This window comes from Dichotomopilus funicola (assembly GCF_033296635.1).
Source record: "Dichotomopilus funicola strain CBS 141.50 unplaced genomic scaffold C8A04scaffold_42, whole genome shotgun sequence".
Taxonomy (NCBI): domain Eukaryota; kingdom Fungi; phylum Ascomycota; class Sordariomycetes; order Sordariales; family Chaetomiaceae; genus Dichotomopilus; species Dichotomopilus funicola.
Window position 1 is genome coordinate 29,415 of NW_026944063.1, and position 15,333 is coordinate 44,747.

General features: G+C 55.2%; 4 protein-coding genes across 4 annotated transcripts; 2 read left to right on the forward strand and 2 right to left on the reverse strand.

Moving 5' to 3' along the window:
• Positions 1 to 1,368: 1,368 nt before the first annotated feature.
• On the forward strand, positions 1,369 to 2,836 carry C8A04DRAFT_29718 (uncharacterized protein; the record flags this gene model as incomplete). Its single annotated transcript, XM_062781109.1, has 5 exons — positions 1,369 to 1,498; positions 1,558 to 1,645; positions 1,707 to 2,141; positions 2,221 to 2,664; positions 2,749 to 2,836. The coding sequence occupies 5 exons, from the start codon at positions 1,369 to 1,371 to the stop codon at positions 2,834 to 2,836; spliced, it is 1,185 nt and encodes a 394-aa protein (XP_062635965.1).
• Positions 2,837 to 3,323: 487 nt separating this feature from the next.
• C8A04DRAFT_38132 (uncharacterized protein) lies at positions 3,324 to 8,544 on the forward strand (the record flags this gene model as incomplete). Its single annotated transcript, XM_062784124.1, has 5 exons — positions 3,324 to 3,549; positions 3,691 to 4,930; positions 4,997 to 5,258; positions 5,686 to 6,090; positions 6,124 to 8,544. 5 exons carry the CDS (start codon positions 3,324 to 3,326, stop codon positions 8,542 to 8,544), a joined length of 4,554 nt encoding a protein of 1,517 aa, XP_062635966.1.
• A 267-nt stretch (positions 8,545 to 8,811) lies between these two features.
• On the reverse strand, positions 8,812 to 9,674 carry C8A04DRAFT_38134 (uncharacterized protein; the record flags this gene model as incomplete). The annotated part of the gene is made up of 4 exons (XM_062784125.1): positions 8,812 to 8,843; positions 8,911 to 9,013; positions 9,118 to 9,265; positions 9,661 to 9,674. 4 exons carry the CDS (start codon positions 9,672 to 9,674, stop codon positions 8,812 to 8,814), a joined length of 297 nt encoding a protein of 98 aa, XP_062635967.1.
• Positions 9,675 to 11,721: 2,047 nt separating this feature from the next.
• On the reverse strand, positions 11,722 to 12,654 carry C8A04DRAFT_13106 (CCAAT-binding transcription factor (CBF-B/NF-YA) subunit B-domain-containing protein; the record flags this gene model as incomplete). Its single annotated transcript, XM_062777583.1, has 1 exon — positions 11,722 to 12,654. The coding sequence occupies one exon, from the start codon at positions 12,652 to 12,654 to the stop codon at positions 11,722 to 11,724; it is 933 nt and encodes a 310-aa protein (XP_062635968.1).
• Positions 12,655 to 15,333: the final 2,679 nt, after the last annotated feature.

Below are 15,333 nucleotides of genomic sequence, written 5' to 3' on the forward strand. Positions count from 1 at the left end.
CCAATGAAAGTTCCAGGCTGAAAGAGCATCTCATCCCCCTGAATCACAGTGGCCCAGGCGCCGCATCCCCACCAAAATAAGGCCATACTGACCCACTCTCCCACTCTCCCGCTTTGCCAACCTCTGCCAACCATTGGATGTGCGGTTCCCATCTCCACGGCCCCGGACTGCACAACATTCCTTGCGAAGTCATCCTGTAAAAGACCAGATTTTACTCCGCCTCGGAGACTTGTTACTTTACAACCTGATTAGGAAACTGCAAAGCTGGACAGTTCACAGCCCCGATAACTTGAGACGTACATACACACACCGGGGATTCAGGGATCTCAGGAAATCCGGTAACAGGATGAGAGTCTGTTCCTCCAAGCCACGGCGACCACGGCGACCCTTCCTTATCTGGATCTTAGCCGTCCTCGACTCGCTTAACTTTGCCCTATGATGCTCTTGGAGACAGGCCGGAGAAATTAAATCCCAGGTGGTGGGCAGAATACTTCGAGAAAGTCTAGGGCGTGTAGTAATCAAATCATCAACCCTCAACTCCATTTAAAGACTCGGATCTTGGGCCCAAAACGTCTCCCTCAATCCTCGGTATTTGGCATTAGTTTCATCTTGTTTTATTCGGCGCAGCAGCAGCTTTGGCCCATCTCACAACCCCGCAAGCTAAGACCTAACCCCGAGGGCTTCCGACATCACCAAGCTCGGATCACAACGGGGCACGAGACATGCTCGACAAGACTCGGCGAGCAGCCGGAGATAACCACCCACTCACTGGCTCCTGAACTACTACGTAGGTGAGATATGCCCTACCAAAGTAATAAGAATTGTTGTCGCGGAAGAGATCCCGTCCCCAGACACGGCTCTCCCCGCGGCACGTTTCACTGCTTCCATTCGCCTAAACGGGGCACCCCTTCCGCGAGCACCAGGACTCATGCATCTCTTAATAAGCCAAAAGCTTACTGCACACTCTGATCCGTTGGCCGCTCAATCTCGAACCCCCACCAATACAATTACTGCGACGAGTCTACTCTACACTACCACGACCTCATAAGTTCAAGGCATGTACACAACTTCCGGTTCTAGGATTCTATCTCCCTTATCTATGGACCCACACTCGGCATTTGTTAACGTGCGATGATGACCCCGGCTTCCGGCGCCTTTTTCAAGATCTCGGATCTCGGCGTCGCGCGGCGCATCATTGGACCGAATCCGAGGCTTTGATCCTTCTCAATCGCAACTTCATTCGTCTTCTAACATAGTTATCGGCTAACATTAAGATTGTAGCTACGCTTGCTTACACATCATCACGGAATTATCCATCACCACCGCTTCAAAAAGCCATTTAATTCGCCTTTACAAAGCTAGATAGCCATGGCTTCAGTCTCACCGCAACCGCCTCAACAAGCCTTCGGTGGCGGGCCCACCGGTGAGGACTCAGCGCCGTTAGCAACGATGAATCTCGACTTCTTGCGGTCGGTAAACGGGAAGAAGACAACAAGAGGTTGGCCACTTGGGCCCCTTCCTTTGGATGTTGAATTATGACCGGCTAACTCGAAACAGATGGGCAACCACAGAAACGGCGCGGTCCCAAGCCAGATAGCAAGCCGGCGATGACCAGGCGCCAGGAACTCAACCGACAGGCTCAAAGGTATGCTGCGCTTCATCCAGAAACGTATTAGACCCCAATCGCGTCTAACGTCCCTAATCAGGACCCACCGTGAACGTAAGGAGCTCTACATCAAAGCTCTCGAGGACGAAGTTCTTCGTCTCAAGGAGATCTTTAGCCACATTGCGCAAGACAAAGAACGTCTCGCAGAGGAGAACCGCCAACTCAAGGCTATGCTGGTCCAAAACGGCCTCAATGTCTCCTTGCCGGCCGGCAGTGTCTTTGATGACCAGATGAGCAACCCCAGCGGCGGTTACTCATCCAGTGCCAGCCTCTCTGGTAGCCACGTCCCAGCATCCAGCCAGACGACCGCTTTCACGCCCCCACCGCCGTTATCCGGTGGGCGCTCACCAAACAGCGCGGCATACTCATATCCGCAGCCCCAGCAGCAGCAGCAGCAGCATCCCGGTCAGGCAAAGCTGGGGAATCCGACTCCAATGCTGGACTATGAACAAGTCGGCATCGACTTTGTCTTGAGGTGAGAAACCGTTAAACCTCATGATACACAGAACCACAGAACCCAAGCCAGGGCTAACACAACAATCCCCAAATCCCAGCCTCGAAAAGTCTTGCATGAACCACCTCCCCTGGTTGCTCGAACGCGGCGTCGACGCCCCCGGCCCTCGCGAACCCTGCGGCCACGCGCTCATGGCGTCTTGCCCACCCGAGCCCTTTTCCGAGCTCTCAGCCGACGTCCCCTTCGGCCAGGCCAACAACCCGGCCCAAAACGCCAACCCCACCCTGCAGCCCCCCGGAGACAACCAAGTCGCGACCGTGGCTGCTGCTGCCGCCACCGGCCCCGGGGCGTCGGGCACCTGGACTCTCAACAAAGGGGACCTGACCACGCTGCTGGATCTGAGCAAGCGGCTGAACCTAGACGGCGAGATCACGCCGGTGATGGCGTGGGGCATGGTTCTGGCACACCCGCGACTGGAAGAGCTGCGCGGGGAGGATTTTACCAAGCTTGCGGAGGAATTGGCGGGTAAGGTGCGCTGTTATGGGTAGGTCTCTTTTCTCTCTCTTTTCGCTTACCGTGGTTTTTTTATCCCTTCTCTTTCTGGTCGGTTTGCTGACGGAGTGACTAGGTTCGGCGCGGTGATGGAAGAGTTTGAGGTTCGGGATGCGCTGGAGAATGTGTTCTCTATGCGGCCTGATTTCAATATGGGGTATTGAGCGAGTATGCATTGCACAGTAAATAAGGGACTGTTGTTGGGTTGGAGGGCTTTGGTTTTTGCTTTTTCTTTCACTGGAGTTTGAGGCGAGAAGTGTGGCGAGTTTGAGGAAAACTTGGATTTGAGATCGCTGGTTGATATCCATCTAGGGAGTTAGCTTGAATTTATTTTGTTTGATGTTATTTTGAGAGCTGTAGGCAACTTGAGGTTGTCCCATTCCACTGGCATCGAAGATGGTACAGTGTGGGCCATGCATAGAATCACACTGTATTACATCTCTTTCTGCCCCACACCACACAACCCCACCAAAGAAGAAAATCGACCTCGAAAAATAAAGAAGCTTTGCCCCATCCCGCCTTGCGAAACCCCCCGTCTCGGTACCCTCGTCGGTCCCGCATATAGCAGTCACGGGAAAATATCTTTTCGTCGTCGAAACCACCTATTCCTAAGTTTCCCCGCTTTCGAGGATCCCGACAACAAAAAGAATCATGGCGGAACCCGCGTCGGGCGTGTCGTCGCTCGTCGACCTCATCAACTCGCTACCGGAACCCGATGGCTCCTGGGGCCCCGCCATCACCACCGAGACCACTCTCAATGGCGTCCCCTACGCCCCCTTCTCCAAGAGCGACAAGCTAGGCCGCATGGCCGACTGGACCGATGCTAAAGACGGTAGAGACGGTCGTGGCAGGCCGCAGTACAATAGGAATTACCGTGGTGCGTGGGATATCTCGCCTGATCTTTTTTTGACGTACCCCCTCCCCATTTTGCGATGGAAGTGGTCTTGATGGTTTCTTGTTCTTTTTTTTTTTTTTTAGTGGCAGGTGTAACTGACTTTTGCATGTTTGCGCCCGCCAGACCAGCAAGTTTACGGTGCCGGCTCGGCGTCCTTGTTCACTGCCCCCGTGGCCGAGGACGAGGCTTCCTTTTCCGTCGTCTCAAACGTTCGCGACACCGGCAAAACTCGTTTCGGGCGCGGTGCCGTCTTCACCCGCGGTCGGGGCCAACGCGGCCGGGGTGGCCAGGACACACGCGGGGGCGGTCGCCAACAGTTCCAGCGTGGCGGTCGTGGCGGTCAGTCCTACGGCGGGGGTTATAGCGATCGCGGTGGTGCCCGCGGTGGCGGCGCTCGTGGCCGCCGCTTCGGCTGGAAGGACTACGACAAGCCGCAGCGCAACCGGGATGCGTCGATTAACATCCGCCCCGACTGGCAGCTGCTTGAGGAGATCGACTTCAACCGCCTCAGCAAGCTCAACCTGGACACGGACGAGGGCGAGGATGTCGACACCTACGGCTTCCTCTACTACTACGACCGGTCGTACGATAAGCCACCTGTTAAGAGCGCCGAGCGTAAGTTGGCGGTGCTGGACCGTGCTGCGTATAATGTGACTACCTCTTCGGATCCCATCATCCAGGAGCTCGCCGACAAGGACGAGGCCACCATCTTCGCTACGGATAGCGTCCTATCGATGCTTATGTGCGCCCCGCGGTCCGTCTACCCCTGGGATATCGTCATTGTGCGCCAAGGCAACAAGGTGTTCCTGGACAAGCGGGACAATGCCGCGCTCGACATGGTCACCGTCAACGAGAACGCTGCCGATGCGCCGCTCGAGGCATCTGAGGGGTCCAAGGACAGCATCAACCAGCCGGCCGCCCTGGCCGAGGAGGCCACGTACATCAACCACAACTTCACCAACCAGGTTGTGCTCGAGAGCCAGAACCAAAAGGTCGACATGGCCCACGAGAACCCCTTCTACAGCGCAGCCGACGAGACGGAGCCGCCCGCGTCCAAGGCGTACAAGTACCGCCGTTTCGACCTTTCTACCAGCGAGGAGAACCCGACGTACTTGATCGTCCGTACGGAGCTCGACGCCGTACAGAAGAACGCGATCAACGGCGAAGACCAGTTCGTCACCATCCACGCGCTCAACGAGTTCGACAGCAAGGCCCAAGGCAGCGGTGGCGCACTCGATTGGCGCTCCAAGCTCGTGTCCCAGCGCGGTGCCGTTGTCGCCACCGAGATGAAGAACAACAGCTGCAAGCTGGCCCGCTGGACCGTGCAAAGTATTCTTGCCAAGGCGGACGTGATGAAGCTTGGGTATGGCCTTTCCACCCCTTTTCTACCTAGATTTGTACCAGGTTCACACGACTAACTTATCTTTAGTTTCGTCTCGCGTATCACCCCCAAGATTAATGATAAGCACATCGTCCTCGGTGTTATCGGCTGGAAACCCAAGGACTTTGCCAACCAGATGAACCTCCAACTCTCCAACGGCTGGGGTATTGTGCGCACCATTGCCGACATGTGTCTCCAGCGTGAGGACGGCAAGTACGTCCTGGCCAAGGACCCGAACAAGAGCATCCTACGCCTATACGAGGTACCCGCCGGCGGTCTGGACGAGGATGATGAGGGCCCGGAGCTGGAGGTGGCGGCTGAAGAGGATTAAATTGGGGGGGGTTAGGGTTGTGTAAAGAGCGTTGGAGCTTTTACGATATTTGGGGAGTTGGTTGGGAGGTTGGCTCAGCGGGGGACAAAAAGCGAAATAGAATGATTACCGGCATGGTTTTCCACACACCCGGACATTCCGTACATGCCTATGAAACAAATAGCAAAATGCCTACCTTGGCAGCGATACAAAAGCTGTTGCCAACCCTATTGTCAAGCCGCCGTTAAGTGCGCCCACGTGACAGCGCGCCTAGAAGTGGCGTTCATCCGCCCCACTAAACCGCGTCGACCATTCATTCTCTGGTAACTAACTATTTTCATCTCCTGGACACCTCCCAAAAACAGTTCTATGTACAAGCCCTCCCTTGATTCCCAAATCGCCCAAACGCCCTCGCTTGTCGACCAAGAACCACGACACGCACACAATGGCGCCCGCGCCCCTATCTAAAGCCAGACCAAAGTCAAAACTATCCCAAACACGATTGAAAACCCCACAAAAGCCCACGGCCTCCACCAAAACCTCAGCGACACCCTTTTCCGCTTCCACGTCTAAGAATGGCAGTGTTGCAACAAAAACAAAGGGAAAACCGAACCAGAGTATTCTCAGCTTCTTCAAGAAAGCGCCCGCGCCGGATGAGGAGCTGTTCATCGGCGGCAATGGTGTCAATGGGTTAGGGAATGGGACTCCAGAAGGAGACCTTAAAGAAGAGGAGGATATTTATGGCGCGAGTCCATCTCGTGATGGGGTAGAGGAAGAGGAGGGAAGATATAATGAGCTGGGTGGATCGGTCAAGAGGCGGAGGGTGAACTCGGTTTCTCCCTCACGGCTGTCTCCTTCGTCTGAGCTGGGGAATGCGCGTGGGAATGAGGGGCCAGCGACGGAGGCGAAGGTAGATGGGGCACAAAACACGGTGGTAGAGGGGGGGCATAAGGGGAATAAAACCGCGGCTCCAAAAAGGAAGCCGGGGAATCCATTTCTAGACGATTCTTCAGACGACGAAGACGAGGACAGCGGCGGCAAGAGAAACGAGCCCGCAGCGCCGTCAGTACCAATGGTGAGGACACCACAGCCCATATTTGACGATTTCCATGGGGGAAACGGAGGCCGTGGACCGGAGGAGCTTACCAATGAGGCGGCGATATCCAGGGTTCCATTACTTCGACATGAGACATCGGGCGCGGATGTCCGAGGGAGTTCACCAGGCCGCAATGGAGGAGAGATCAGTAACGAAGCGAAGCCGTTCGAGGACGATGATTTTACCGGAGAAGAACTCCAGGCGATGCGATACATGGAAGAGCAAGCACGGCTTGAGGCAGAAGAAGCTGGGGAGGAATACGAAGTGAATGAATTTGCTGTTGAGGATGGCACCATGACGGAAAGCTGCCCCGTCTGCAATGGCAGTCTCGCGGGTGTGACACCAGAACAGGCAACTACCCATGTGAACTCGTGTTTGGACGGCAACCCGACACCGCTACCCGAGTCGTCTGGGCCACCACCACCACCACCCGGGGAGGCAGTTGAGGTTGAGGTGGCAACGGTGGGAAAACGATTTGCCAAAGCCGCCGTAGCCCGGCCTGGACAAGCGAATCCCATCAGTCTTGGGACAGAGACAGGGCAAGGGAAATCGACTTCGGCTTTTACCAAGCTCATGTCAGGTCATGCCGAAGACGCGGCCTGGGCAACAGCTGCCGCAGCAGAGACCGCTTCGCGGGGCATGCCTGCGTACAAGCGGACGTGCCCGTTCTACAAGATCATGCCTGGATTTTCGATCTGTGTCGATGCCTTTCGCTACGGTGCCGTCGAAGGGTGTCGGGCGTATTTTCTTAGCCACTTCCACAGCGATCACTACATCGGCCTTACGGCGAACTGGACACATGGTCCCATCTACTGCAGCAAAGTGACCGGATCGCTGGTCAAGTCGCAGCTGAAGACGGCGGCCAAGTATGTTGTCGAGCTGGAGTTTGAGGAAACGGTACCCGTGCCTAATACGAATGGTGTCGTGGTCACGATGATCCCGGCGAACCATTGCCCGGGAAGTTCGCTCTTCCTTTTTGAAAAGACTGCTGGGGGGAAGACGCAACGGATCCTTCATTGTGGTGATTTTCGTGCCTGTCCTGCCCACATCGAGCACGAGAAGCTGCGGCCCGAAACAGTCGATGCCATCTCCGGCCGGACCAAGCAGCAAAAGATCGATGTGTGCTATCTCGACACCACATACCTCAACCCCCGCTACTCCTTTCCTCCACAGAACGATGTGATAACCACCTGTGCCGACCTCTGCGCGCTGCTGAACAAAGGCCTGCTGGAAAACGACGACCGCCACTGGGAATCTCTTTTGCGACGCCAACGCGGTGGTGAAGCAGCCAAGACCAAGGACGTCTCGAAATTCTTTACGACGAGTTCAACAACGTCCACATCCTCCGACACGACCCCTCCACCGCTACCCAACAACGCCTTCTCAGCCCTCAACGGCCGCCGCCATAACCCCAACCGCCTCCTCGTCGTCTGTGGCACCTACAGCATCGGAAAGGAACGCATCTGCGTCGCCATTGCGCAGGCACTGCGAAGCAAAATCTACGCTTCCCCGGCCAAAATCCGCATGTGCAAACAACTCGACGACCCCGAACTATCGGACCTCCTCACCTCCAACCCGGCCGAGGCCCAAGTCCACATGCAGATGCTAATGGAGATCCGCGCCGAGACCCTAGCCGAGTATCTCGAAGGGTACAAAGCCCGCGGCGAGTTCAGCCGCATCGTTGGCTTCCGTCCTTCAGGGTGGAACTACCGCCCTGCCCCTTCTTCCTCTGCCTCTTCGTCTTCCTCCATCCCTACTCCCACCACCGCGAGCACCATCAACGCCAACCTACCCCCAACCTCCCTCCCCACAACGCACCTGCTCCACCACCCGCACTGGCGCACCCGCTTCACCGCCCAGCACCTTGTCCCCCAGCGCGGCGGTACCGCGCAGGCACTGTGCTTCGGCGCGCCGTATAGCGAGCACAGCAGTTTCCGCGAGCTGGCGCTCTTTGTGATGGCGCTGCGTATTGAGAGGATCGTGCCGACTGTGAATGTTGGGAGCGAGGCGAGTCGGCGGAGGATGAAGGGGTGGTTGGATAAGTGGGTGGCGGAGAGGAGGAAGGGAGGGGTTTTGAGGGTTTTTAGGGAATGTGAGGGGAGTAAGGGGGGTGATAAGGGGGGGAAGGGGGTTAGGGATGAGGAGTTGTGGGATGGGAAGGATGGGAGAGGTGGGGGGGTTTATTGGTAGGTGGTGTATGGAACTTGTATCCTACCTATCGTGGAGATTAGCCCACTCGCGAAAATATCTTGGACATGACTACCCATCTCTTGATAAAAGGCTTCAGGTGGGGATCAACGGTTTTCATAAATTGCTGATACCTTATCCCGGGTATTTCCCATCCAGATAGTGACTACCCCTTTAAGCCCACACCCCCTGGGTTCGTTCCCACCCCTTCATATCATGATGCTCACCCTGCATTTCCTTCCCTCCTCAATTCCAACCCCCTTATCCCCTTCATTTCCCCTTCCCAGCCTGGTTTGCCGCCTCTGTGGGTTACGTTAGCCCGCCACCGATGCTGTCTGTGTGCACGCATGCGCATTTTTTGTAACATACCTCTCCTCGTCGCATCTTCCAACAACGGCACATCCACCGCGTTTGCTGGAAGATGCACGTACCGCACCACTGAGCCGCGGATGAAGACGTTCTTGACTGCGCTCTGTAGCGGATTGTTAGTCATCGGTCTTGCTCCGTTTTGTGTGTGATGTGGGTTGGGTGGATGGGCTATCTCTATGATGAATGGAAACTGAAACTGGAACTGACCATGTGAGGATACTTGATCTCCTCCAGCACCTGGATGTTGTCGAGCTTGATGTTGAGGTACTGGTCGACGCTCTTGAGCACACCGCGGATCTGGATGTCGTTCTTGAGCTCGACTGTGACCTCGTGGTCGATGAGGGTTTTGAAGAAGCTATGAGTGGGTGAGTGTGAGTAAGTGGGTGTGTATTAGATGTATTAGGAATGGAAACTGTGATATGAGAGTGAGAGGACTGGGGCGCCCCAGGGTGTGTGCTTCGATATGCGTGTGACGGGTGGGACGGGGTGTGAGATTTGCAGCAGGACAGACTCCAGCTCGGAGATGGTGCGAGTTGTCGTCTCGGGTTGTATATGATAACGGTCACTGAATATGAACGGTCCCCCAAAATCTTCTCATCCCATGCCCGGTAGCTTGAAGTTGCCATCTGCAGTTCCGTTATGCCCATTGTACAATCGGGGAGCACTCGCACCACCGGCACGACCAAAAACCATAAAAGAGAGAAGGGAAAAAAAACAAATCAGCAGTTGAGTAACCAAAATCACACATACCTAAAAAACAACATTTTGCCTGTTGCGATGCCCTCACACAACTAAGGCAAAATGAGGGTGATGTTGTAAGGAGGTTCAAGCGTGTGCATGAGCCTGACGGGATTGTTGTTGGAAGAGCACGGGCCCACATTTACGCTGCGCTGCCGCTGACAACAAGATGTGGGGAATGTAAATTCTCTGTGAGGCCATATCCGGGGTTAGGGTTGGGCATGTTGCCCACAACTTCACCTTAACTAACGGGCCCGACAACATGGAAACGGCTGACAAAAGTTCCCAAAACTCCAAAGCCAATCAACCCTCCCTCCAAAACCCCAACCTTTCCCCGTTACGCATCCCAGCGGCGCCCCGTTCCGCCCGCTCACCCTCCCGGGAATGGATCACGGCTCCTGCATTCCACTCTGAACAAATCGGCAGTCCAACCGCAGACTTCAGCACAAGCTTGCGTCCCAGCGTCCCACGTGAGGTGGGCCAAAGCGGCCCGAAGCGCACGAGAAGCAGAAAAGCAAGATCGCGGGAGGTACGAGAAGATAGAAGATTCGTCAGACCCAGATCGGATCAGACCAATCTCCAGTCTCCCTCTAACCCGCTGACCCCGGATCTCATCTCACGCCGCCCCATCGGCTAGCTTCTTTGCTTTTACCCTCCTCACGCTATTGGTACATGTACACAGACGGTTTTGACCACAAGCACCCACACTGTGTTCGAGAATTAGTTCAGCCCTCACTTCGAGCTAATGGAGCTCGCGTGAGGTTGGTCCTGACCAACCACCACTTACATCACGATCACGGTCCAATGAGGTACGTGTGGGCAATATCGTAGACAAGCTCAATTCCAGAATACACTATATCCGGCGACGGATCAGCCATTCATAGTCTAGCATCCCCCGCCAAAGAAGCAATTCCTAGGTCGCTAAACATAAGGAAAGGGTCATGAGAAGGGAAGGAACAGAATAGCAGCAAAGAAACAAAACAGTATCAAGCAAGTACACGAAACATAGCGTAGGTACACGGACCGCCAAACATCCAATATCTCCCCACACTGCACGCACGCACCCCGGCTTCCAGAATGTTGCTATTCTTTCTCTCGGTTCTCTTTTGTCTTTGTACTAGAATTGTTGGTGTTGTTGGTAATGGTAATTGGTTTGGTTGTGCCACTCCTTTTCTTTCTTTTCGGCCCCGTTTTTCGCCCGTTTTCACCGGTACCATGTCGAGTTTGTTTGTTCCATTCTGCCAATTGGCGAGCCATATCCCCATCATCCATCCCGCAGCAAAGAACACAACAAGGCATGCCTCCTCGCTAAGGAAAAATGGCAAGTAATAAATAGGTAGCATCGAAGGAGATAAGCTTGGATAGAAAAAAGAGAAAAAATAAAACACGTCCATATTTGGGGGTATGTCGAGGGTATCCGTCGTTATCGCGTGATGCACAATCTTTGCCCCCCATTCCCGCCAAAACCTGCCTGCCCCCAGAAAAAATTACCACCCCCCTTCCTATTCCACCCTGTCACCGCAACCTCCCAAAGGAAACCTCCCTCCCCCCGTCCCAATGAATCCAGCCTGCCGAAACGGGGGACCGTCAAATGCTATGCTCGCTGTGTCGCTGATATGCTGTGAGGCCAAGTGTATCGTGGTATCCGGGGAATGGAGAGGTACGAAATAGACCGCTTCGCCAACCAGAACAGAAACCCAAACATGCTCAAACCGAACCGAAACGAGTGTCGCTCCCGAGAGCTACCGTATTGATGCGCAGGAAAAAGCCAGAGTAGGTTGCCCAATCTGAAGAGAGGAAGGGAAGAATGACGAAGGAGAGGAGGGGAAAAAAAGAAATAGAAAAAAAGGAAACACATCGCAACGGGTAACGGCTTATACACGTTCTCCTTCATCTCATCCATCTTCCTAAACTCCTTGCCAAGCCTATTCCTGGTTGCGTGTGCACTTCCAGTAAAAGATAAACAAAGAGTAGGGTGGGTCTGTCGTAACTTCATGACACGTGTTTGTGACGTATGAAAACGGGTATAGAGTTCAACTGCAATTCTCCTATTTGCATCCATCTACCCCGTCATCATTCATCGTCGTCGTCATCTTCTGGCGTCGAAACCGCCCTCTTGGTCTTCTTCGCCGGGGCCCCGCTGTTCCCTTCGGACTTGCGCTTTGTCGCGCCCGTCGAGGTCTTGACAGATTGCTCGGTCTCTGCCTTGTCGCTGGAACCATCGGACTTGGTCTTTTCCATTTGCGAAATCTCCTCAGCCGTCAGGAAACGCCCACCAGGTCCACGAGGGCGGCGCATGGCGTGGTTATGCCTCGACTCGTGAAGGTAAGGCTTGCGGCCCTTGCTAGTCAGCCGAAGCGCCTCCTCCAACCTCTGCCGGGCCACCCTGCGCTTAAGAATTCGGTGGAACTGTTTGGCGTTGACGTAAAGAGGAGACTCCTCGACAGCACCAGAAGCAATCTCTGGAGATTGAGGCGGCGGCATCTGCTGGCCCGCCGTCATCGGTGGGGGCACAGCCGTGCGCGGCGCGCCGTGATTCAGCATTGTGGGCGCATTCGGAACGCCCGGGCTCGCGACTTGACTGAGCCTCCGCTGCTGGGGAATGTTATTCAATTGCTGCGGAGACCTCGGTCCAGCCCTGGAATCTTTCTTTGCGCCAACGCCCGACATCCTCGGTGACTGCTGTAGACTGGGATCTGACGGCATGTAGGGATACGAAGACCCGGACGCGGCGGCAGTGGCAGCCATGGCCGCTGCCTGGATCCCAGGCATTCCATAATGCATGGGCTGTTGGGGGACTGCATACTGTGGTTGATACATGTTGTGAGGTTGTGTCGGCGACGGTTGGTGTTGTTGTGATGGAAGAATCGGGGATGTTTGGGACAAGTGCTGGGTTGATGGTGAAGTGATGCTGTTTCCACCTGCAGATGTGGGGTATCCTGTTTGAATGTGCGGTTGAGAATGTGCGCTTTGAGGTTGCTGTTGGTATTGGGCGTATTCCATCATCCTTGGAGGTCGCGACGAGTACGCCGAATGAGATCGCGAAAAATCGCGGTGCTAGAGAATGCGGGCAGGTCGTTTGAGGCGACGCTTGCGGAGCCGTCTGCAGATTAAACCTGGGGAAAGGATTCGACGATGGAGATGCGACAAGTGAGAGTACCACTCGGGTTGATCCAAAGTCGTGCGAGTGCTGATAGAGCTTCCAAGGCCTTGATCTATCTGGGATTCAGGACGCACTGACAAAGTTCAAAGTCACTTGTACCTGCGGATTGGGCTGGATGTGCACCCAATCTATTGGAGTGATGCGTTGGCAGTTGATGGGATGGTAGCGGCGCAGCGTGATTGGTGGCACCGCAGCATATGCAGGCTGATGTCGTTGCGAGGCGAAACCTGGGTGGCTCAGTCCAAGGCCGGTCCGGGAGATGGCGTGGACAACAGCAGCCACGTGAGGGCAGAGGGAACTGCTCGAAGGCAGCCTAGGTCTTTGTCGTGGCCGACGAGCCTGAAGATCCCGAGTCGCAGGGACGTCGGGTTTGAAGCAGGTCAACACGCCCAATGTTTGTGAACGAAGGCAAAACCTCCGGCGAGTCTACTGTTAGAGAATCGTGCGGTCGATTTGACTTTGACCAAGCCTATGAGCGGGAAGCATTAGTACGAGAGCTCATCCCACTCCGAGCGAAACAACTCGGCTGGCTTGTTGGGGAGGAGGAGGGTCATGACTGGTGAATGGTCTCTGTTTTGGCGCCTTGGGCCAGGGCCAGTTTGATGCGCTGGCATGCATGACGGAATATGCACGATGCAGGCCCACCAGGTCAACCAGCTCATCGCCCCATGCCTAGTCCGGGCAGCAAGACCAAAATGGGGTGGCAGAGGATCAGAGGTAGCAGAGGCAGCCCGACGCTTGATGGGGATTGTGTTGGATGCGCTGGACCTGTGCATCGGACTCACTCGAGCCAGGCGTCGACGGGACTGCTGGCTTCAAAGCAACCCAGCGAGCGCCAACGTTCTCTGGGGCCGGGCTGCAGGCCCCTCTATGCATACAGCTTTCTTCTCTCAATTTTGCACTCTCTTGCCACCCTTTTCTCAGACTGCGGCGAGAACGCAATGCCGGACGAGAACAGAGAGCGCAAAAAGCGAAGGGTGGGGAAGTCCAAGACAGCGGACGATGTGGGGGGATTGTACGCCCGGTATCTCAAAACTTGAGAGCTGCCAGAGACACTGTGAGGAGGTGAGGGGGCGCAAAAGCGGGTGCGGGATAAGCTTAGTTATGACTAAGCATGGAAAAGAGAGCAAAACGAACGCACCGTCTAAAGATGTAGTGTTGTCCGAGCCAAATCCACTGCGCTTGCAGAGGCTGGTCGGTTCGCGTATTAGTTTTGGCAAAGAAACAACAAAAAAACACTGTGAGAAAGGAATGTGTCTAGGAGAAGATGGAGAGTAAGGCTCGAGCCGCCGACTGTTGAGGATTGAAACCCTCAAGGGATCGCGCCAGGAGATTGGTCGAGCAGGAATATGCAGCCGCGGGCAGACCAACGCGTCACCGGCGGGTAGGCAGCGCAGGGACCAAAGCCTAAGTTTCGCGGAGAAGGGCAAAAAGACAGAAAACAGAGGATGTGAAGGGTACTTACACAACAATTGTCGACAGGGCAGGCACCGCGCGTCGAGGCTGGACGGTCGCGATTGGAAATGAGAGCCCTGGTGAGATCGAGGCGACGACGCCGTCTGATTGAACGGCAGGGAGATAGTGTTAATTGCAGTCCGCAGACAGAAATTATCACGGGACCAGGATACGGCCAATAATGAGGCCGAAGTCGAGAGCGAGGGCTGTAATAGGATTCGCTTTGATGGTGTTTTTCGTCGTCCTTTTATCAGCTGGGATGCGTGCTGATTTGCTGCGCTGAGCCCAGGGTTTGAATGTCTTTTGCGCTCGGCCGTTGACTGGCTAAAAAAGAGCCCCAGGTGTTTTGGCCGCTCAAGGAGTGGATACGAGAGGATGCCTGCGACAAGGCGCGTGAGTGGGCTGTGTCTTGTTTTTAAAAGTCCGGCTCCGATGTCCCCCGCGATCGACCGTCTTGCGAGGCTAGCTTGCAACAAATCTCGGGGTTTGTGAACGGGGGCTAGGCTGCGCTCACGTCACGTCTGAGACGGTGAGGTTTGCGCGGGTCCTTAGGCCGCCAGGCAGAGAGCGCCAGAAAGAGGGAAAATGCGCGTGCGTCGCCGGGCGGGCCCAGGGTACAGGCGCAATGCAGCGAGCGAAGCAAAGGCCTCATGCAAGACGGCCAGTTCGCCGGGAAAGCAAGGGGAATATGCAGGGAAATTGATGGGGTTCGGACATACCCTTTCTGCAGTTGTCGGCTGCTACTGGTACTTGCTCAAGGGAATGCGCGGCGCGACGCACAAGCGACGTTGGAATGCCGCGACGCAAGTGACTTTTTGGGAGTTTTTGGCGGTCCTAATTGGACTGCAAAGCTGGCGTTGTTACGACTAGGCGCGGCCGTTGATTTGATGAAAATTTTGGGGGTTGATGGGACGACTTCACCCTCGTTGGAAACGCACCAGTGGAGAGGGGTCCTTTGGTGTGCTTGATTGGTTGTGCGAGGGAAAGGAGGAGAGTCGAGGGAAGAGCCGAACGATGATTTGAGGGCGCGGACAGACTGCTTTAACAGGCAGATTTGGTTGGATGAA